Source organism: Megascapheus bottae, chromosome 4 (assembly GCF_031878675.1).
Source record: "Megascapheus bottae isolate mThoBot1 chromosome 4, mThoBot2.hap1, whole genome shotgun sequence".
NCBI lineage: Eukaryota > Metazoa > Chordata > Mammalia > Rodentia > Geomyidae > Megascapheus > Megascapheus bottae.
This window is the reverse complement of record NC_143512.1, coordinates 12,457,240-12,479,690: the sequence shown is the minus strand read 5'-3', so window position 1 is coordinate 12,479,690 and position 22,451 is coordinate 12,457,240. Positions and strand designations below refer to the sequence as shown.

Here is a 22,451-nt window from a genome sequence, read left to right as displayed (position 1 = left end):
AATTTTTTGACTATTAGGAATGGGACACTTTTATCTCAGCAGTTACTAAACTAATAAAATTCAGCCCAAATGATTCTTTGACTATTTCCTTATGAGAAAAATCTATTTGAGACAGTGAATAGGTGGAAAGAAACTATAAATCTGGAGTTACTTTCCTAATCATTTTATATGGATATGCAGACCTGCTCTTTTTTTTGCCAGGCCTAGGGCTTGAACTCAGAGTCTGAGCACTGTCCTTGGGCTTTCCCAAGGCTAGAGCTCTACCACAGCCTCATTTCCATCTTTTTCTATGTATATGGTACTGAGGAATTGAACCCAGGGCTTTGTGTATGCTAGGCAAGCACTCTACTCTGAGGCCAAACTCCACACCCGCAGCTAGATTTTCTTTACTTTCAGAATGAACACTGTAAAATTTGGAATTTCATTTTCTTCTTTGCCATACAAAGCTAAACCCAAGTTTCAGCTTACTAGTATTTTACAAAGAATAACTGAAAATGACATGTTATTGTTTATTTTGCTTGCTAAACCATTTATCAAGTGGTTTTACTTTTATACTCATTTTACTATTATTCTATTTTCATACTTTACTCACAAACAAGCCAGCTAATAAAAGAATCATATAATAGTAATGAAAAGAAGATCATTTGTATTGCTCTTGTATTAAATTAAAATATAATATAGACAACATTCCTAAATTGATAATGTTGTACAAATAAGAAATTAATTAGAATTAATAAGAATTAATTTCCAATCATTTGCAAGTAAAGCAAGAATCAAAATTAAATAACAAAACAACAGTGACAGATGTAGATAGATATATTTTTCCAGAGACTATTCTGAAGAAGAAGGGTTAAAACAGTCATAATAGTCAATACTTCTTATATGATAAAAGCAGCGTTAAGTATAACATGATATTTGGGCTTAATGATCAGAGGGGAAGGAGCAATATGGGTAGGGATACTTCTTGAAGCACTGGACACATTTGAATATCAGCATTTGAATATCAGCATTTGAATATCAGAATTTGAATATCAAAAAATATAATATGTTCTTGCTTTGAAGAAATAGATAACATAAGCCTAGTACTAATGGATGATACCTGTAAACCTAGCTACACAGGAGGCTGAGATCTGAGGATCTGGAAAGTAACCAACCCAGATAGGAAAGTTCATGAGACTAAACGTTAATTAACCTCTGACAGAGCTGGAAGTGGAGCAGTGGCTCAAGTGGTAGCTAGGTACCTCTGAGTAAAAGGTCAGGGGTAGTGCCTAGTTCAAAGCCAAGGAGTGGCATACACACAAAAGTAATAACATAATTAAAACAATAGAAAAAAAGGTTTGCAGTAGATATTTGCACACGATATAGAGTATCAAAGGGGTAGAAGCAGCCCAAATGTTCATGGATGACAAAATGGAAATACAAAATGAAGAATGGACACACAATGAACATCAAAAAAAGCATCAGAAAATAAAGAAATCCTACCACATATTACAAAATTGTAGAATCTTTGGGACATTGTGTGAAGATGGATAAGCCAGTCATAAGAAATATTTTATTGGGGCTGGGACTTTGGCCTACTGGTAGAGTGCTTGTCTAGCATGCATGAAGAACTGGGTTTGATTCCTTGGTACCACATACATAGAAAAGCAAGAAGTGTTGCTGTGGCTCAAGTGGCAGAGCACTCCCCATGAGAAAAAAGCCCAAGGGCAGTGATCAGGCCCTGAATTCAAGCCCCAGGACTGGCAAAAAAGAAAATATGTTATTAGTTAACTAATAAGAAATATCTAAAGTAGTGAAATTTATAGAAACAGAAAGTACAGTAGCATTTATTGTGGCCTTCTATATATGAGGCCACAATAAAAGGGAAATTAATGTCTAATGGACATAAATGTTCAACTTCAAAAGATAAAAATTCCATAATAACATGATTATTAACCCTATTAAACAGTTAAATGTTTAAAATGATAACACACAACTACATCCTAGCCACATGGTGTCGCTGTCTACTAGAGAGTGCCCTGTAGAAGAGGAAAAAAAAAAAAAAAAAAAAGGAAGATACTCAGAGCCTCTTTGTGATTCCAGATAGGGGAACAATAACAGAAGCAGCAGGACTTGAAAAAGGATTGGAATATTTAAATTTTTGCAAATCGAACTCCTTTGATGTGATCTACTCACTGAGGATTAGTAATGAAATCCAGGAGACCAGACTTAGAGGTCAGGGAATGTCTGCTGCTCTCACTTCTGCTCCTGGCTGCCTGGGAGGTTGGGAGCGGCCAGCTGCGCTACTCGGTCCCCGAGGAGGCCCCGCACGGCACCTTCGTGGGCCGCATCGCGCAGGACCTGGGGCTGGAGCCGGCGGAGCTGGTGCCGCGCCTGTTCCGGGTGGCGTCCAGGGAGCGCGGGGACCTTCTGGAGGTGAATCTGCAGAATGGCATTCTGTTTGTGAATTCGCGGCTGGACCGGGAGGAGCTGTGCGGGCGGAGCGCGGAGTGCAGCCTCCACCTGGAGGTGATCGTGGACAGGCCGCTGCAGGTGTTCCACGTGGAGGTGGAGGTGAGGGACGTCAACGACAACCCGCCCGTGTTTCCAGTTACGGTAAAGACTCTTCGGTTTCCTGAGTCAAAGCTGCTGGACTCCAGGGTTCCTCTGGAGGGAGCATCGGATGCAGACATTGGAGTAAACGCTTTGCTTTCCTACAAACTCAGCCCCAGTGAGTTTTTCTTTCTAGACATACAGACAAATGATGAGCTAAGCCAATCTTTGTTTCTTGTGCTGGGGAAATCTCTGGACAGAGAGGAAAGTGCTGAGTTGAATTTGTTACTGGTGGCAACCGATGGGGGCAAACCTGAGCTCACGGGCACTGTTCAAATCATTATTAACGTGTTAGATGTGAACGATAACGAGCCTACTTTCCCCCAATCCATTTACAAAGTGCAGTTGTTCGAGAACATTGCAAACGGCACATTAGTGATTAAATTAAATGCTTCGGATGAAGATGAAGGATCAAACAGGGAGGTTGTATATTCCTTCAGTAGTGATGTGTCCTCCCCTGTACTGAAAAAGTTCAACATAGACCCCATCACGGGAGAAATCAGAACTAAGGGAAAATTAGATTATGAAGACACGAAAGCCTATGAACTTCAAGTTATTGCTTCTGATAAAGGCACTCCACAAATGTCGGGACACTGTAAAGTTTCAGTGAAACTTGTGGATATCAACGATAACACACCAGAAGTCTCAGTAACATCACTCTCGCTTCCTGTCCAAGAAAATGCTCCTCTGGGCACCGTCATCGCACTCATCACTGTGTCCGACCGCGACTCAGGGGTGAACGGTCAGGTGACCTGCTCCTTGACGCCCAAAGAACCCTTCAGGCTGGTGTCGACCTTCAGGAATCACTACTCCTTGGTGCTGGACAGCGCCCTGGACCGAGAGACCGTGTCGGCCTACCAGGTGGTGGTGACCGCGCGGGACGGGGGCTCGCCCCCGCTGTGGGCCACGGCCAGCGTGTCGGTGGAGGTGGCCGACGTGAACGACAACGCGCCCGCGTTCGCGCAGGCCGAGTACACAGTGTTCGTGAAGGAGAACAACGCGCCCGGCTCGCACATCTTCACGGTGCGGGCGCGGGACGCGGACGCGCAGGAGAACGCGCGCGTGTCGTACGCGCTGGTGGAGCGGCGCGTGGGCGAGCGCGCGCTGTCGAGCTACGTGTCGGTGCACGCGGAGAGCGGCAAGGTGCACGCGCTGCAGCCGCTGGACCGCGAGGAGCTGGAGCTGCTGCGGTTCCAGGTGAGCGCGCGCGACGCCGGCGTGCCTGCCCTGGGCAGCAACGTGACTCTGCAGGTGTTCGTGCTGGACGAGAACGACAATGCGCCTGCGCTGCTGGCGCCGGCCGGGGGCGGGGCGCTGAGCGAGGCGCTGTGGCGCTCGGCGGGCGCTGGCCACGTGGTGACCAAGGTGCGCGCGGTGGACGCGGACTCGGGCTACAACGCGTGGCTGTCCTACGAGCTGCAGCCGCCGGCGGGGGCGGATGGCGCGCGCAGCCCGTTCCGCGTGGGGCTGTACACGGGCGAGATCAGCACCACGCGGGTCCTGGACGAGGCCGACGCGCCCAGGCAGCGCCTGCTGGTGCTGGTGAAGGACCACGGCGAGCCGGCGCTCACGGCCACGGCCACGGTGCTGGTGTCTCTGGTGGACAGCGGCCAGGAGCCCAAGACTTCCCGGGTATCTTTGGGTGTCGTTGGCCCAGAGGCGTCGCTGGTGGACGTGAACGTGTACCTGATCGTGGCCATCTGCGCCGTGTCCAGTCTGCTGGTGCTGACGCTGGTGCTGTACGTGGCGCTGCGGTGCTGGGGGTCTCCCACACAGGGCGCGTGCGCGCCTGGGAAGCCGGTGCTGGTGTGCTCCAGCGCGGTGGGGAGCTGGTCCTACTCGCAGCAGAGGAGGCAGAGGGTGTGCTCCGGGGAGGGCCCGCCCAAGACCGACCTCATGGCCTTCAGCCCCAGCCTTCCTCAAGGCCCGAACTCCGCAGAAGAAAGACAGCAGCCCTCAGACTCAGATTACATAGGCAAGGTAGGAATTTTCCTCTTCCTTGTCAGTTGTAGAAGATTTCAGTTTATTCATTATATCTTATTCATGTACATGTGAACTTCTCTCCTTTAAATCATTGTCCTACTAGGCAACATTGCCTGTGTGTGAATCAGAGATTCACAGATTCACACAGGAGAATTAAATGATCCATTCCCATAATTTTGTTGGATCCTTGCGGTTTTTTTTTTTTCCCTTTGGGTCGATCGTGGGACTTGAACTCTGGGTCTGGGTATTGTCCCTGAGCTCCTCAGCCCAAGGCTACCCACCTACTCTTCGAGCTACAGCGCCTTTTCCGCTTTTCTAGTGGTTAATTTGAAAGAAGAATCTGACATTCTTTAGTGCCGCGGCTGGATTTGGTCCTCAGGTCTCAGCTTCCTGAGTAGGTAGGATTACAGACGTCAGCCATCCTGCTTGTCTAACTTTCTGTGTGTGTGTGTATGTCTTTTTCATAATTAAATCTCTCCATGAATAATAGCTACTTGAAACAGTTAAAATGCTTTAATAAATTTAGTATTTTAACATTAGCTCTGTTTTTTTCTCAAAACTTCAAAACCAGATTAGAAAACGAAAATAATAGTTATAAAATGCATTTTCCAATGGATATAAGCATTTTATTAGAATATTATTGCAAATGAAGTGCATTGTTTATACATTTGCTGCATTTTTATTTTTAGATATTTATTATTAAAAGGTTCTCAAAAGAAATGACACAGAAAAAGCTATCAATCTGTTCAAATATACAGTTCAAAAATGTCTTTTGGCGTTTAACAAGTCCTAGGAAAGAAAACTACTGAATTGTTCTTTTTTTTGTTGGTTGTGGAGCTTTAACCCCGGCCCCAGCATTGTCCCTGTTATCTTCAACTCAAGGCTATCACCCTGCCCTTGCGCCTGTGTGGTATCCTTGAGCTCCTCAGTTCAAGGGTATCACCCTACCTTTTGAGCCAAGCACCACTTCCTGTTTTCTATTGGTTAATTGTAGATTAGAGTCTGACAGTCTTTAGTGCCTGGGCTAGTCTTGAACCCCAATCCTCAGATCTCAGCCTCCTGAGTAGGTAGGACTACAAGCATGAGTCAGGACACTGGGCTTGCAAGTGAATTTTTTTCTTAATGAAATCTGAATTCTGGTATTGGTTGACTAGATTTTCATTGGAAGCTCTTACAATGAGTAATTAAAAGACTGAAATTTATGAATGTTACATCTGGAAATGAAAAATATGTGTGTGTGTGTGTGTGTGTGTGTGTGTGTGTGATGTGGCTTGAACTCTGGGCTTGGTTGCTTCCCAGAGATCTGTGTTTGTTGAAGACTAGTGATCTACTACTTTGAGTAAATCACCACTTCCCTTCTTTTGGTGGTTAATTAGAGACAAGAGTCTTACGAACTTTCTTGAGTGGTCTGGCTTTGAACCATGATCCTTTGATATCAGCCTCCTGAGTAGCTAGGATTACAGGTGTGAGCATCCAGCCTTGAAATGTTTTCCCTTTAGTTTTCTTAACCACAGAAATGAGCTTGGGTGAAATAACTGCATAAAACTTTTACCATTTGCATCTTAATTATTTGGTGTTTATTCTCCAGATACGTACGTACACCATGATCTATACAAATAACTTTCACTATGCAATTATAGCTTCAGCCATTTTACAATTACGGCCAATGGACCATTTCCATATTGAGATCTGCTTTTAAGAGGGACAGGGAGTCTGGTCAGTAAGTCTAAGTCAACTTAAAACTTAAAAAACAAAGTTTGGCCAGAAGCTTAGCCTAGGGGTAGAGTGCTAGTCTAGCATGCACGAAGCTCTAGGTTTGATTCCTAGGCACCACATACACAAAAAAAGCCAGGAGTGGCACTGTGGCTCAAATGACAGAGAGCTTGCCTTGAGCAAAAAGTGTCCAAGGACAGATCCCAGGCTCTGAGTATAAGCCCCAGGACTGGCAAAAACACAAACAAACACAGTTTAATTGTTTATTACAAAGTCTTAATGATTTAGAGACTGGAAATGTCTTTTCTCATTCCTTCCCTTTCCTTTCCATTCCTTTTCCTTCCTTCCTTTCCATTCCTTTTCCTTCCTTCCTTCCTTCCTTCCTTCCTTCCTTCCTTCCTTCCTTCCTTCCTTCCTTCCTCCCTTCCTTCCTTCCTCCCTTCCTTCCTTCTTCCTTCTTTCTTCCCTCCTTCCCTCCCTCCTTCTTTCCTTCTCTCCTTCTCTCCCTCCTTCCCTTCCCTCTTTTTTTTGTCAGTTGTGGGGCTTGAACTCTGGGCATCGTCCCTGAGCTCTTCCAGTTTTCTAGTTGTTAATCGGAGGTAAGATTCTCATGGACTTTAGTGCCTGGGTGCCTTTGAACAGAGATCCTCAGATCTCAGCTTCCTGAGTAGCTAGGATTACAGGACTCAGCCACTCCTCCAGGCTCCTTCCTTCCCTATTACAGGCTATTTATACTGGAAATTTATAGTCTGAAAACACAGCAACTATACATGCATACATATTTACATATATAATACATACATATGTATAATAAATGTATATATATGTATTTGCTGTGAACTAGAAAAGTTTAACTGAGACTTTACAGAGAAAATAAGTGACTTGAATGAGTGAAGGAGAAACCTCCTCACCCCTTTTAAAGAACAGCATCCTGGAGTATCATGGCTACTCACAAGCTCCTTGAGGCATGCTTGCAGAATGTATAGTCAGATAAAATCTGTGCTACAGGAAGTTTCACCACTATATTTGTGCTCTAGGAGAGTAATAAGCTTTTAAAATTATATTCCGATGTTCCAAGATTTCTGAGAATAACAACGTGTTTCCCGATAAATTCTTACTGACTTCTTATTGACATTTTTTTCTTGATCAAGTTGCCTAAGGAGATGTCTAGGGGATAGAAATTGTTCACTTGTACCTTATGTACACATTGACTGAATCTTTTTTAATACTTTAATTTTATTTTTGGGTACAGGTGTTTGGACTTAAGAGTTTTGAGCTTGTCAGGTAGGCATGCTAAACATGGGCTAAGTCACCAGAGTCTTCAGTATTAATTTAGTATCAACTCCTGTTAATCAGTACTGGAGACTATTCTGTTATAAATTTCTCCATGTCATTATGTTTTGTATTTGGTATTACATAAATATAATAAAATATGTATTATTAAAATAATTTGTCAAAAGCAACTCATGCACATTAAATGATCAAAAATTGACTCACAAACTAGACTACCTTTCAAGATGCATCAAAGTACCAATGGTATATTTATAATTGTAATTACTTCCTAGATACATAACTTTCAGAAATAATCATTAGAATTGGGGCATACACCTCAGTGGTAGGGTACTAGCTCTAGTATGGATAGAGAACACCCTAGATCCAGTCCTCAGTATAAAAAGAAAACCCATAAAACCCGTTAAGGGCTTCTTTCTTCTTTCTGACCTGGCACAACTAGAAATTATAAAAATCTCACAAAACAAACATCATCAGTGCGATTGCTTATTTATCTTACTTGTGACAGTTAATTTAAGCATTTATACAGTATAACATTGACAATTTATTCTATTTTAAATACTGATGGCAAAGTATGAGTAAATTGTCATACTGGCTTCTAGTCAATGAAACATGGGATACATAAAGATGTATGAAAATGTACTCTTCCAATATTTTAAACATGTTGGGTTTCACTTAAAATGGTCTAGCAAGAAACAAAAATATGAACATCCTATCATTCTCCATAATTATTTATTCTGCCCCCATATGAATTTTCTTGCTGAACTTTTCAATGTTCTGAGGACTCATTCTTCTCACTGAATTGAGAGGTCTTTAGAATAAGTTGTTGCTTACTCTTATGTATGTATGTTGTTGACTAAGTCATATTCTGAAGTAAGTTTTCTTTTTTCCTGGGTATGTCCAATAAATGATCTTTCAAGTAACAACTTTTCTGGTAACTATTCCAGAGTGGAGATCATAACCATCAGTTTTCACTTTTGTGAATATGTTAGGATACACAGATAAAGAAAAATGCATGAATAGTATGGACATTTTAAACACAAATTTATTGTTACTTGGTGCAGTGTGAGTGTAACAAAACTCTATATCACCGTTGTTCTGCAATAGGAACCAAATTTATGAAAGAGCTTCATTGTGAATGTCGGATTCTTGCCTGGGATATATCTTAGTAGTAGAGCGGTGCCTTGGTATTTGAGGACCTCCGACACAGAAGAGTTATTTAACAGACATTCTAGCAATGAATATAGATGAAACTATTTTCTTAGAATCTATTCATTATGTATGACAACTGCCATAAGAATGGAAAAGTCTCTCTCTCTATTTTGATGTGTTTATAAATATTTTCTTTTTTTCGGTTGTTTATAAATATTTTCAAAACACTAATATTTTATTTATTTTTTTTTGCCAATCCTGGGCTTGAGCTCAGGGCCTGAGCACTGTCCTTGGACTTTCTCAAGGCTAGAGCTCTACCACTTGAGGCTCAGCACCACTTCTGGCTTTTTTTTTTCTATGTATGTGGTACCGAGGAATCGAACCCGGGTCTTCATGCATGCTAGGCAAGCATTCAACCACTAGGCCAAACTCCTGGCCCCCAAAACACTAATATTTTAATCTGTGGGGGACATAAAACACAAATACTCTAGTTTTTCCATGAGATGTAGTTTGGAAACCTAAACAATTAAAATTTTTATTATCAATTGAAATTTCATCTTAAATGAGATTGCACAAATACACCACCACTGACTTTTTAAGTTACATAATCTCTGTTTTTAGGTACATAATTCCCACACACCGCTAGAAAATTATGTTAATGTCTGTCTCAGAGAAATGATGTAAAAATATGATAGGACAGTTCCACTAGGATAAACAGAACAGCACTTGTCACATAGTAAACGTTAAGAATAATCCTCATGGTTCAAAAGAAATAAAAATGAATATTTTTCTGTATGTTATGAACTCGAATAATTTCAGTTATAAGTCAAATGAATGTGGTTTGATAAAATGTAAACACATTATTTGAAGGAAATTAATTAGGTGCAAATGAAAATGTGGGTCAAGTCCAAAGCACATGAAAAAGATGAATACACTACTTACCGATTGAGCCACATGATGTCGCTGTATACCAAAAAATCTTTCACTGGGATTAAGGTACCAGTCACCATACATTAACACAGGAAGCTCCATTTCATCTCAACGGGAGAGCAGACAGACATGGCAAGGAGAAAATGATTGAAGAGACGAAATTCAAAGTATGATTTCGGATTAAAGCGAGGGGGTACGACGGTTGTACTGTTTTGCGATGGTGTTTCCCAGAAGTGGAGGCCTGAGAGCCCCTCCCCTGCTGCTCTCCTTTCTGCTCCCCGCAATCTGGGAGGTTGGGAGCGGCCAGCTGCGCTACTCGGTCCCCGAGGAGGCCCCGCACGGCACCTTCGTGGGCCGCATCGCGCAGGACCTGGGGCTGGAGCCGGCGGAGCTGGTGCCGCGCCTGTTCCGGGTGGCGTCCAGGGAGCGCGGGGACCTTCTGGAGGTGAATCTGCAGAATGGCATTCTGTTTGTGAATTCGCGGCTGGACCGGGAGGAGCTGTGCGGGCGGAGCGCGGAGTGCAGCCTCCACCTGGAGGTGATCGTGGACAGGCCGCTGCAGGTGTTCCACGTGGAGGTGGAGGTGAGGGACGTCAACGACAACCCGCCGGTGTTCCCGTCAATACAGAAGAATCTGTTCATTGCAGAATCCAGGCCATTAGACACGCGTGTACCACTAGAGGGCGCGTCAGATGCAGACATCGGAGCCAATGCTCTGCTGACTTACAGACTGAGCCCTAGTGAGTATTTTTCGCTGGAAAAACCATCACATGATTACCAGGTAAAAGGTCTTGGGCTTGTATTAAGGAAATCTTTAGACCGAGAAGAAACACCGGAGATTTTTCTAGTGCTCACAGCCACAGACGGAGGCAAGCCAGAGCAGACTGGCACGGTTCAGTTACTCATCACAGTACTGGATGCCAACGACAATGCTCCGGTATTTGACAGAACGCTGTATACAGTGAAATTGCCAGAAAACGTTCCAAATGGAACATTGGTAATTAAAGTCAATGCTTCTGACTTAGACGAAGGCTTGAATGGGGACGTTGTTTATTCATTTTCAACCGATGTAGCACCAAATGTGAAAAACAAGTTCCACATAGATACAAATACAGGTCAAATCAGTGTAAATGGCTATATTGATTTTGAAGAATACAAGTCCTATGAAATTTTGGTGGAGGGCATAGACAAAGGACAGCTCCCATTATCTGGCCACTGTAGAGTTATTGTAGAAATACAGGACACTAACGACAATGTCCCGTATGTGGAATTTAAGTCTCTATCACTTCCGATCAGTGAGAATGCGCCTTTGAGCACTGTTATAGCCCTGATCAGTGTATCAGACCGCGATTCAGGAGCCAACGGACAGGTGACATGTACCCTGATGCCTGACACACCCTTCAAGCTGGTGTCCACCTTCAAGAATTACTACTCCTTGGTGCTGGACAGCGCCCTGGACCGAGAGACCGTCTCGGCCTACCAGGTGGTGGTGACCGCGCGGGACGGGGGCTCGCCCCCGCTGTGGGCCACGGCCAGCGTGTCAGTGGAGGTGGCCGACGTGAACGACAACGCGCCCGCGTTCGCGCAGGCCGAGTACACAGTGTTCGTGAAGGAGAACAACGCGCCCGGCTCGCACATCTTCACGGTGCGGGCGCGGGACGCGGACGCGCAGGAGAACGCGCGCGTGTCGTACGCGCTGGTGGAGCGGCGCGTGGGCGAGCGCGCGCTGTCGAGCTACGTGTCGGTGCACGCGGAGAGCGGCAAGGTGCACGCGCTGCAGCCGCTGGACCGCGAGGAGCTGGAGCTGCTGCGGTTCCAGGTGAGCGCGCGCGACGCCGGCGTGCCTGCCCTGGGCAGCAACGTGACTCTGCAGGTGTTCGTGCTGGACGAGAACGACAATGCGCCTGCGCTGCTGGCGCCGGCCGGGGGCGGGGCGCTGAGCGAGGCGCTGTGGCGCTCGGTGGGCGCGGGCCACGTGGTGACCAAGGTGCGTGCGGTGGACGCGGACTCGGGCTACAACGCGTGGCTGTCCTACGAGCTGCAGCCGCCGGCGGGGGCGGATGGCGCGCGCAGCCCGTTCCGCGTGGGGCTGTACACGGGCGAGATCAGCACCACGCGGGCCCTGGACGAGGCCGACGCGCCCAGGCAGCGCCTGCTGGTGCTGGTGAAGGACCACGGCGAGCCGGCGCTCACGGCCACGGCCACGGTGCTGGTGTCTCTGGTGGACAGCGGCCAGGAGCCCAAGACTTCCCGGGTATCTTTGGGTGTCGTTGGCCCAGAGGCGTCGCTGGTGGACGTGAACGTGTACCTGATCGTGGCCATCTGCGCCGTGTCCAGTCTGCTGGTGCTGACGCTGGTGCTGTACGTGGCGCTGCGGTGCTGGGGGTCTCCCACACAGGGCGCGTGCGCGCCTGGGAAGCCGGTGCTGGTGTGCTCCAGCGCGGTGGGGAGCTGGTCCTACTCGCAGCAGAGGAGGCAGAGGGTGTGCTCCGGGGAGGGCCCGCCCAAGACCGACCTCATGGCCTTCAGCCCCAGCCTTCCTCAAGGCCCGAACTCCGCAGAAGAAAGACAGCAGCCCTCAGACTCAGATTACATAGGCAAGGTAGGAATTTTCCTCTTCCTTGTCAGTTGTAGAAGATTTCAGTTTATTCATTATATCTTATTCATGTACATGTGAAATTCTCTCCTTTAAATCATTGTCCTACTAGGCAACATTGCCTGTGTGTGAATCAGAGATTCACAGATTCACACAGGAGAATTAAATGATCCATTCTCATAATTTTGTTGGATCCTTGCGGTTTTTTTTTTCCCTTTGGGTCCATCGTGGGACTTGAACTCTGGGTCTGGGTATTGTCCCTGAGCTCCTCAGCCCAAGGCTACCCACCTACTCTTCGAGCTACAGCGCCTTTTCCGCTTTTCTAGTGGTTAATTCGAAAGGAGGGTTTTATGTTCTTTAGTGCCGAGGCTAGATTTGAACCATGATCCTCAGGTCTCAGCTTCCTGAGTAGGTAGGATTACAGACGTCAGCCATCCCGCTTGTCTAACTTTCGGTGTGCGTGTGTATGTCTTCTTCATAATTAAATCTCTCCATGAATAATAGCTACTTGAAACAGTTAAAATGCTTTAATAAATTTAGTATTTTAACATTAGCTATGTTTTTTTCTCAAAACTTCAAAACCAGATTAGAAAATGAAAATGATAGTTATAAAATACATTTTTCCAACGGACATAAGCAGTTTTAGAATATTATTGGAAATGAAGTGCATTGTTTACTTTGTACATTTGCTGCATTTTTTTTGTTGGTTGTGGAGCGTGAACCCCATGTAATCTTCATCTCAAGTCTATCACTGTACCACTGCCTCATGTGCTATCCTTGAACACCCTAGTCCTTGAGCCCAGCGCCACTTCCTGTTTTCTATTGGTTAATTGTAGATAAGAGTCCGACTGTCTTTAGTGCCTGGTCTGGTTTTGAACTCTGATCCTCAGATCTAAGCATACTGAGGAGCTAGAATTACAATTTGAGGTACCTGTACCCAGTTTATCTTTTCTTTCTAAATGGAGAGTATTCTGATCCAGTCTTCAGTAGTTTTTGTGTTTGGTGAGTCATTCTTTCAGTATCAGTGCTATCAACTTAGTGCATTTTGGCCTCTACTGTGCAGTGCCTCACTTTCTTCTCTGGCACCTACACAATTTCTGGAATTATATTTTCTATCACTGTGTGCTCACTGTTACAACTGGCAACATTCCTTTTTTTTGTTGGTCATGTGGCTTGAACTGAGCCTAGGCGCTGTCTCTGAGCTTTCAGCTCAAGGCTACCACCCTACACTTGTGCTAAGCCCCACTTCCCATTTTCTAGAAGTTAATTGGACATAAGAGTCTCAGGTTCTTTTGTTCCTGGGCTGGCTTTGAACCTTGATCCTTAGATCTCAGCCTCCTATGAAGCTAGGATTACAGGCATGGGCCACCCCACCTGGCTAAACCTGGCAACATTCTTATTGGAAGTGAAAATTTGGGGGGGGGATGAAGGTTGAACTCGGCCTCTGTGCTGTCCCTGATCTCTTCCACTCCAGGCTACTGCTGTACCCCAGGCCTGGGCATTGTCCCTGAGGTCTTCAGGTCAAGATTACCCCTCTACCTTTGAGCCATAGCCCTACATTCTGGGTTGTCTGGTGATTAATTGGAGATAAGAGTCTCCCCGCGAGGGGCCGGAGTTTGGCCTAGTGGTAAAGTGCTTGCCTAGCATGCAGGAAGACCCAGGTTTGATTCCTTGGTACCCCACATACATAGCAAAAAGCCGGAAGTGGTGCTGAGGCTCAAGTGGTAGAGTTCTAGCCTTGAGAAAGTGCAACGACAGTGCTCAAGCCCCGAGCCCACCCAGTAGTGGCAAAAAAAGTGTCTCCCCGCTTTGTAGTGCTGGAGCTGACTTTGAACTGTGATTCTCAGATCTCAGCCTCCTGAGTAGGTAAGACTACAAGCATGAGTCAGTGCGCTGGGCTTGCAAGTGTATATTTTTCTTAATGAAATGTGAATTCTGGTATAGGTTGACTAGATTTTCATTGAAAGCTCTTATAATGAGTAATTAAAAGACTGAAATGTATTAGTGAATGTTACACCTGGAAATGAGAAGTGTGTGTGTGTGTGTGTGTGTGATGTGGCTTGAACTCTGGGCTTCGTTGCTTCCCAGAGATCTGTGTTTGTTAAAGACTAGTGCTCTACCATTTTGAGTAAATCACCACTTCCCTTCTTCTGGTGGTTAATTAGAGATAAGAGTCTTACGAACTTTCTTGAGTGGTCTGGCTTTGAACCATGATCCTCTGACATCAGTTTCCTAAGTAGCTAGGATTACAGGTGTGAGTATCCAGCCTCGAAATGTTTTCTCTTTACTTTTCTTAACCACAGAAATGAGTTTGGGTGAAATAACTACCTAAAACTGTCTTTTACCATTTGCATCTTAATTATTTGGTGTTTATTCTCCAGATACATACGTACACCATGATCTATACAAATAACTTTCACTATGCAATTATAGCTTCAGCCATTTTACAATTACGGCCAATGGACCATTTCCATATTGAGATCTGCTTTTAAAAGGGACAGGGAGTCTGGTCAGTAAGTCTAAGTCAACTTAAAACTTAAAAAACAAAGTTTGGCCAGGAGCTTAGCCTAGGGGTAGAGTGCTAGTCTAGCATGCACAAAGCCCTAGGTTTGATTCCTGGGTCCCACATACACAAAAAAAGCCAGGAGTGGCACTGTGACTCAAAGGACAGAGTGCTAGCCTTGAGCAAAAAGTGTCCAAGGACAGATCCCAGGCTCTGAGTATAAGCCCCAGGACTGGCAAAAACACAAACAAACACAGTTTAATTGTTTATTACAAAGTCTTAATGATTTAGAGGCTGGAAATGTCTTTTCTCTTTCCTTTCCTTTTCCTTCCTTCCTTCCTTCCTTCCTTCCTTCCTTCCTTCCTTCCTTCTTCCCTCCTTCCTCTCTCCCTTCCTCCCTCCTTCTCTCTCTCCCTCTCTCCCTCCACTCCTTCCCTCTTTTTTGTCAGTTGTGGGGCTTGAACTCTGGGCATTGTCCCTGAGCTCTTCCAGTTTTCTAGTTGTTAATTGGAGGTAAAAGTCTCACAGACTCTAGTGCCTGGGCTGGCTTTGAACCGAGATCCTCAGATCTCAGCTTCCTGAGTAGCTAGGATTACAGGCCTCAGCCACCCCTCCAGGCTCCTTCCTTCCCTAATACAGGCTATTTATACTGGAAACTTATAGTCTCAAAACAGTGACTATACATGCATACATACATACATATTTAATATATACATATGTATAATAAATGTATATATATATATATGTATTTGCTGTGAACTAGAAAACTAGAAAAGTTTAACTGAGACTTTACAGAGAAAATAAGTGACTTGAATGAGTGAGGGAGAAACCTCCTCACCCCTTTTAAAGAACAACATCCTAGAGTATCATGGCTACTCACAAGCTCCTTGAGACATGCTTGCAGAATGTATAGTCAGATAAAATCTGTGCTACTGGAAGTTTCACCACTACATTTCTGCTGTAGGAGAGTAATAAGCTTTTAAAATTATATTCCGATGTTCCAAGATTTCTGAGAATAACAGCATGTTTCCCGATAAATTCTTACTGACTTCTTATTGACATTTTTTTCTTGATCAAGTTGCCTAAGGAGATGTCTAGGGGATAGAAATTGTTCACTTGTACCTTATGTACACATTGACTGAATCTTTTTTAATACTTTAATTTTATTTTTGGGTACAGGTGTTTGAACTTAAGAGTTTTGAGCTTGTCAGGTAGGCATGCTAAACGTGGGCTAAGTCACCAGAGTCTTCAGTATTAATTTAGTATCAACTCCTGTTAATCAGTACTGGAGACTATTCTGTTATAAATTTCTCCATGTCATTATGTTTTGTATTTGGTATTACATAAATATGATAAAATATGTATTATTAAAATAATTTGTCAAAAGCAACTCATGCACATTAAATGATCAAAAATTGACTCACAAACTAGACTACCTTTCAAGATGCATCAAAGTACCAATGGTATATTTATAATTGTAATTACTTCATACATATTTCAGAAATAATCATTAGAATTGGGGCATACACCTCAGTGGTAGGGTACTAGCTCTAGTATGGATAGAGAACACCCTAGATCCAATCTTCAGTATAAAAAGAAAACCCTTAAAACCCGTTAAAGGCTTCTTTCTTCTTTATGACCTGGCACAACTAGAAATGATAAAAATCTCACAAAAACAAACATCATCAGTGCGATTGCTTATTTATCTTACTTGTGACAGTTAATTTAAGCATTTATACAGTATAACATTGACAATTTATTCTATTTTAAATACTGATGGCAAAGTATGAGTAAATTGTCATACTGGCTTCTAGTCAATGTAACATGGGATACATAAAGATGTATGAAAATGTACTCTTCCAATACTTTCAACATGTTGGATTTCATTTAAAATGGTCTCGCAATAAGCAGAAATCTGGACATTCTTGCATTTTCCGTAATTATTTAATCTGCCCCTCCCACATGAATTTTCTTGCTGAACTTTTCAATGTTCTGAGGACTCATTCCTCTCACCGAATTGAGAGGTCTTTAGAATAAGTTGCTGCTTACTCTTATGTATGTATGTTGTTGACTAAGTCATATTCTGAAGTAAGTTTTCTTTTTTCCTGGGTATGTTCAATGAATGATCTTTCTTTTTTTTTTTTTGCCAGTCCTGGGCTTGAGCTCAGGGCCTGAGCCCTGTCCTTGGACTTTCTCAAGGCTAGAGCTCTACCACTTGAGCCTCAGCACCACTTCCGGCTTTTTTCTATGTATGTGGGACCGAGGAATCGAACCCGGGTCTTCATGCATGCTAGGCAAGCACTTTAACCAATAGGCCAAACTCCCGGCCCAATAAATGATCTTTCAAGTAACAACTTTTCTGGTAACTATTCCAGAGTGGAGATCATAACCATCAGTTTTCACCTTTGTGAATATGTTAGGATACACAGATAAAGTAAAATCCATAAATAGTATGGACATTTTAAGCACAAATTTATTGTTACTTGGTGCAGTGTGAGTGTAACAAAACTCTATATCACCGTTGTTCTGCAATAGGAACCAAATTTATGAAAGAGCTTCATTGTAAATGTCGGATTCTTGCCTGGGATATAGCTTAGTAGTAGAGCGGTGCCTTGGTATTTGAGGACCTCCGACACAGAAGAGTTATTTAACAGACATTCTAGCAATGAATATAGATGAAACTATTTTCTTAGAATCTATTCATTATGTATGACAACTGCCATAAGAATGTAAAAGTCTCTCTATTTTGATGCGTTTATAAATATTTTCAAAACTAATATTTTAATGCTATGGGGGACATAAAACACAAATACTCTAGTTTTCCATGAGATGTAGTTTGGAAAGCTAAACAATTAAAATTTTTATTATCAATTAAAATTTCATCTTAAATGAGATTGCACAAATACACCACCGCTGAGTTTTTAAGTTACATAATCTCTGTTTTTAGGTACATAATTCCTACATCCTGCTAGAAAATTATGTTAATGTCTGTCTCAGAGAAATGATGTAAAAATATGATAGGACAGTTCCACTAGGATAAACAGAACAGCACTTGTCACATAGTAAATGTTAAGAATAATCCTCATGGTTCAAAAGAAATAAAAATGAATATTTTTCTGTATGTTATGAACTCGAATAATTTCAGTTACAAGTCAAATGAATGTGGTTTGATAAAATGTAAACACCTTATTATTTGAAGGAAATTAATTAGGTGCAAATGAAAATGTGGGTAAAGTCCAAAGCACATGAAAAGATGAATACACTACTTACCGATTGAGCCACATGATGTCGCTGTACACCACAATTTCTTAGGACACAAAAGAGATGCCAGCTTGCCTGCATTGCTTATTCATGTGACGCACTCTTTTCATCACCTCTAAGATATTATTGTAACTGTAAGGAGTTCAAGAGGACGTGTCTCTGATTTATTAATTTTTCAATCGGTGTGAGAGCAACAATATATTTGGAATACGCTGGCAATGGTGTTTTCCTCGAGAAAAGATCCTGGAGCTCAGCCCCTTCTGCTCTCACTTCTGCTCCTGGCTGCCTGGGAGGCCGGGAGCGGCCAGCTGCACTACTCGGTCCCTGAGGAGGCCCCGCACGGCACCTTCGTGGGCCGCATCGCGCAGGACCTGGGGCTGGAGCCGGCGGAGCTGGTGCCGCGCCTGTTCCGGGTGGCGTCCAGGGAGCGCGGGGACCTTCTGGAGGTGAATCTGCAGAATGGCATTCTGTTTGTGAATTCGCGGCTGGACCGGGAGGAGCTGTGCGGGCGGAGCGCGGAGTGCAGCCTCCACCTGGAGGTGATCGTGGACAGGCCGCTGCAGGTGTTCCACGTGGAGGTGGAGGTGAGGGACGTCAACGACAACCCGCCTGTGTTCCCGGCCACACAAAAGAATCTGTTCATTTCTGAATCTCGACAGCTTGGCTCTCGGTTTTCACTAGAGGGCGCCTCAGATGCAGATATCGGATCGAATTCCTTGTTGACTTATACCCTGGATTCCACCGAGTATTTTACTTTGGATGTTAAAAGAAATAATGAGAACACAAAATCCCTTGGACTCGTGTTGAAAAAACTTTTAAATCGAGAGGATATTCCTGAGCATCATTTACTAATAACGGCAACTGATGGTGGGAAACCAGAGCTCACTGGAACTACTCAAGTGAAGATCACAATCCTAGATGTAAACGATAATGCTCCAGTATTTGACAGGACACTCTACAAAGTCCGATTATTTGAAAATGCACCAAATGGTACTCTAGCAGTGATTGTTAACGCCTCTGATTTGGATGAAGGAGCAAATAAGGACATTGTATACTCTTTCCATGCAGACCTGTCAGCTGAGATTCTGTCGAAATTCCACTTAGACCCTGTCAATGGATGTATCAGTGTAAAAGGTAACCTCGATTTTGAAGAAACTCAATCATATGAAATCCAGGTGGAGGCGACAGACAAAGGAAATCCCCCAATGATAGATCACTGCACAGTCGTAGTGGAGATTGTGGACATAAACGACAATGCACCGGAATTAGTAATCAAGTCACTCTCATTACCTGTATTAGAAAATTCTGCAGTTGGGACTGCCATTGCCCTGATCAGCGTGTCAGACCTAGACTCAGGGGTGAACGGTCAGGTGACTTGTTCCTTGATGCCTGACACACCCTTCAAGCTGGTGTCCACCTTCAAGAATTACTACTCCTTGGTGCTGGACAGCGCCCTGGACCGAGAGACCGTGTCGGCCTACCAGGTGGTGGTGACCGCGCGGGACGGGGGCTCGCCCCCGCTGTGGGCCACGGCCAGCGTGTCGGTGGAGGTGGCCGACGTGAACGATAACGCGCCCGCGTTCGCGCAGGCCGAGTACACGGTGTTCGTGAAGGAGAACAACGCGCCCGGCTCGCACATCTTCACGGTGCGGGCGCGGGACGCGGACGCGCAGGAGAATGCGCGCGTGTCGTACGCGCTGGTGGAGCGGCGCGTGGGCGAGCGCGCGCTGTCGAGCTACGTGTCGGTGCACGCGGAGAGCGGCAAGGTGCACGCGCTGCAGCCGCTGGACCGCGAGGAGCTGGAGCTGCTGCGGTTCCAGGTGAGCGCGCGCGACGCTGGCGTGCCTGCCCTGGGCAGCAACGTGACTCTGCAGGTGTTCGTGCTGGACGAGAACGACAATGCGCCTGCGCTGCTGGCGCCGGCCGGGGGCGGGGCGCTGAGCGAGGCGCTGTGGCGCTCGGCGGGCGCCGGCCACGTGGTGACCAAGGTGCGCGCGGTGGACGCGGACTCGGGCTACAACGCGTGGCTGTCCTACGAGCTGCAGCCGCCGGCGGGGGCGGATGGCACGCGCAGCCCGTTCCGCGTGGGGCTGTACTCGGGCGAGATCAGCATAACGCGCGCCCTGGACGAGGCCGACGCGCCCAGGCAGCGCCTGCTGGTGCTGGTGAAGGACCACGGCGAGCCGGCGCTCACGGCCACGGCCACGGTGCTGGTGTCTCTGGTGGACAGCGGCCAGGAGCCCAAGACTTCCCGGGTATCTTTGGGTGTCGTTGGCCCAGAGGCGTCGCTGGTGGACGTGAACGTGTACCTGATCGTGGCCATCTGCGCCGTGTCCAGTCTGCTGGTGCTGACGCTGGTGCTGTACGTGGCGCTGCGGTGCTGGGGGTCTCCCACACAGGGCGCGTGCGCGCCTGGGAAGCCGGTGCTGGTGTGCTCCAGCGCGGTGGGGAGCTGGTCCTACTCGCAGCAGAGGAGGCAGAGGGTGTGCTCCGGGGAGGGCCCGCCCAAGACCGACCTCATGGCCTTCAGTCCTGGCCTTCCACCTTGTCCATTTAACCTGGATAAAGAGCAACAACTGGTAGACGATCTTGATTCCTCCGTTAAAGTGAGTAATTCTTCTTAAAAAAAATCATTTTTATGCTTTGTTTTGTTCCTTTGTCGATAATCTTAGAAGTTTATTCCAGTCTCTCATTTGGCGTTGACGTGCTATTATTCTATTCGTCTTCCTTGCTTTTTCCTTTCCATTTATACATTGTTGTCAATCTTTTAAAATTAAGGCCTAACTGGAAGTCTGAGGCAGGAGGTTCACTTGAGCGCATTAGGCTGGTAGTAGACTTGGCAACCTAGTCACAGCTGTCTCTATTACTTAGGCATTATAAGACACCAAAGCAGTGCATATTGGCTTCTTTCATTGTTCAGCACATATTGTTGTAGATTCCAATACATTTCCTGTTGACTGTCTCCACTGTCTGAGAAATTTTAGACGAAAGTTTCCTATATACTTACCTAAATATACATTAATATGGCTAAGATATAATAGAAGTCTACCAAATATGTGAATATGCCAACTACCTACCTGCATTCCTTAAAATGACCTTTTCCTTATTTTCTTTAAAATATAATCACCCATTTTACAATTAACGCATGCTTCCTGAAATTACCGATGTAGAATTGCAGAGTGATCATGTTTTTTGCCTTTATTATTCATTATTTGTGAAACCATCCTGATTTAACATTTCATTGTAGTTTGTTTAGTTCTATATCTAGGGTTATTTTATAAGCATATTATGGTCAATAGGTAGTTGAGGAATTTGCTGTATGTCTATAATGGTATTTCTACTCATTTTGTACATTTCTTTCTTGTCATACATGCACATTTCTTTTGTGTGTGTGTGGGTCATGGGCCTGGGTGATGTCCCTGAGTTCTTCAGCTCATGGCTACCACCCTACCCTTGGGCCTGGGCATTGTCCCTGAACTTATCAGCTCAAAGCTACTGCCCTACCCTTGAGCCAAGCCTGGATTCCCATTTTCTAGAAGTTAATTGGAGATAAGAATCTCAGGTCCTTTTGTGCCGGGGCTGTCTTTGAACCTTGATCCTCAGATCTCAGCCTCCAGAGTAGCTAGGATTACAGGCATGAGCCACTGCGCCCAGTCACATTTCTTATTTTATGTGGAGTTGGGCTAGTGAATTACAGATCAGTAGATGACAATTTTCCAATATGCTTATGTCCTTCTAGTAAATCAATATACACATGTATATGAATTCCTGCTGCTCGATGCATTTGTTCAATAACTTTCCTGACAATAATTTTATTAGCATGTTTTTCATCTTATTTTGAATTCATTTCATATAACTTCATTTTGCTATTTAATTGAACACCTCTCCCTGTGTTAATAGCTTTTTTTGTGCAGGTCTTGGGACTTGATCTCAGGGCCTGGGCACCATCCCTGAGCTTTATTGCTGAAGGCTAGTGCTTTAGCACTTGAGGCAAAGCTCCTCTTTTGTACTTTTAGTGGTTAATTGGAGATAAGAGTTTTAGGGTCTTTTCTGCTTGGCCTTGTTTAAAACCATGATCCTCAGATTTCAGCTTCCTGAGGAGTTATGTCTATAGATGAGAGCCGCCAGAGCCTGGCTTACTTATTTTTCAAACTTCTCCCTTTGTTGAGATTTTTTTGTTTATGCTATATTTTCCTGATGTCATTGGGTACCTGTATTATGGCTAGTTTGTCATGTAATTATTATGCTCTATTCTTTTAAATTTGACTTGTAGATATTTCAAAAATTCTTTTGGTTTTGCTGTGTTCTCTCCCCCTGCTCCTCTTTCTATCTTTTGGTGGCAGTTCTGGGGCTTGAATATTAGGCTTGGGCAGATCTTCTGATCTTTATTTGCTCAAGGCTACTATTCTATCACTGTGGAGCCACAGCTCT

General features: G+C 44.8%; 3 protein-coding genes across 3 annotated transcripts; all 3 read left to right on the top strand.

Moving 5' to 3' along the window:
* The first annotated feature begins 2,092 nt into the window (after window positions 1-2,092).
* LOC150064012 (protocadherin alpha-2-like) lies at window positions 2,093-4,647 on the top strand. Its single transcript, XM_090332202.1, has one exon. The coding sequence runs from the start codon at window positions 2,188-2,190 to the stop codon at window positions 4,645-4,647; it is 2,460 nt and encodes an 819-aa protein (XP_090188328.1). The 5' UTR covers window positions 2,093-2,187.
* A 5,230-nt stretch (window positions 4,648-9,877) lies between these two features.
* Window positions 9,878-12,337, top strand: LOC150064011 (protocadherin alpha-4-like). The gene has a single exon (XM_090332201.1). The coding sequence runs from the start codon at window positions 9,878-9,880 to the stop codon at window positions 12,335-12,337; it is 2,460 nt and encodes an 819-aa protein (XP_090188327.1).
* Window positions 12,338-18,238: 5,901 nt separating this feature from the next.
* On the top strand, window positions 18,239-20,644 carry LOC150064010 (protocadherin alpha-3-like). The gene has a single exon (XM_090332200.1). The coding sequence runs from the start codon at window positions 18,239-18,241 to the stop codon at window positions 20,642-20,644; it is 2,406 nt and encodes an 801-aa protein (XP_090188326.1).
* The last annotated feature ends 1,807 nt before the right edge of the window (window positions 20,645-22,451 follow it).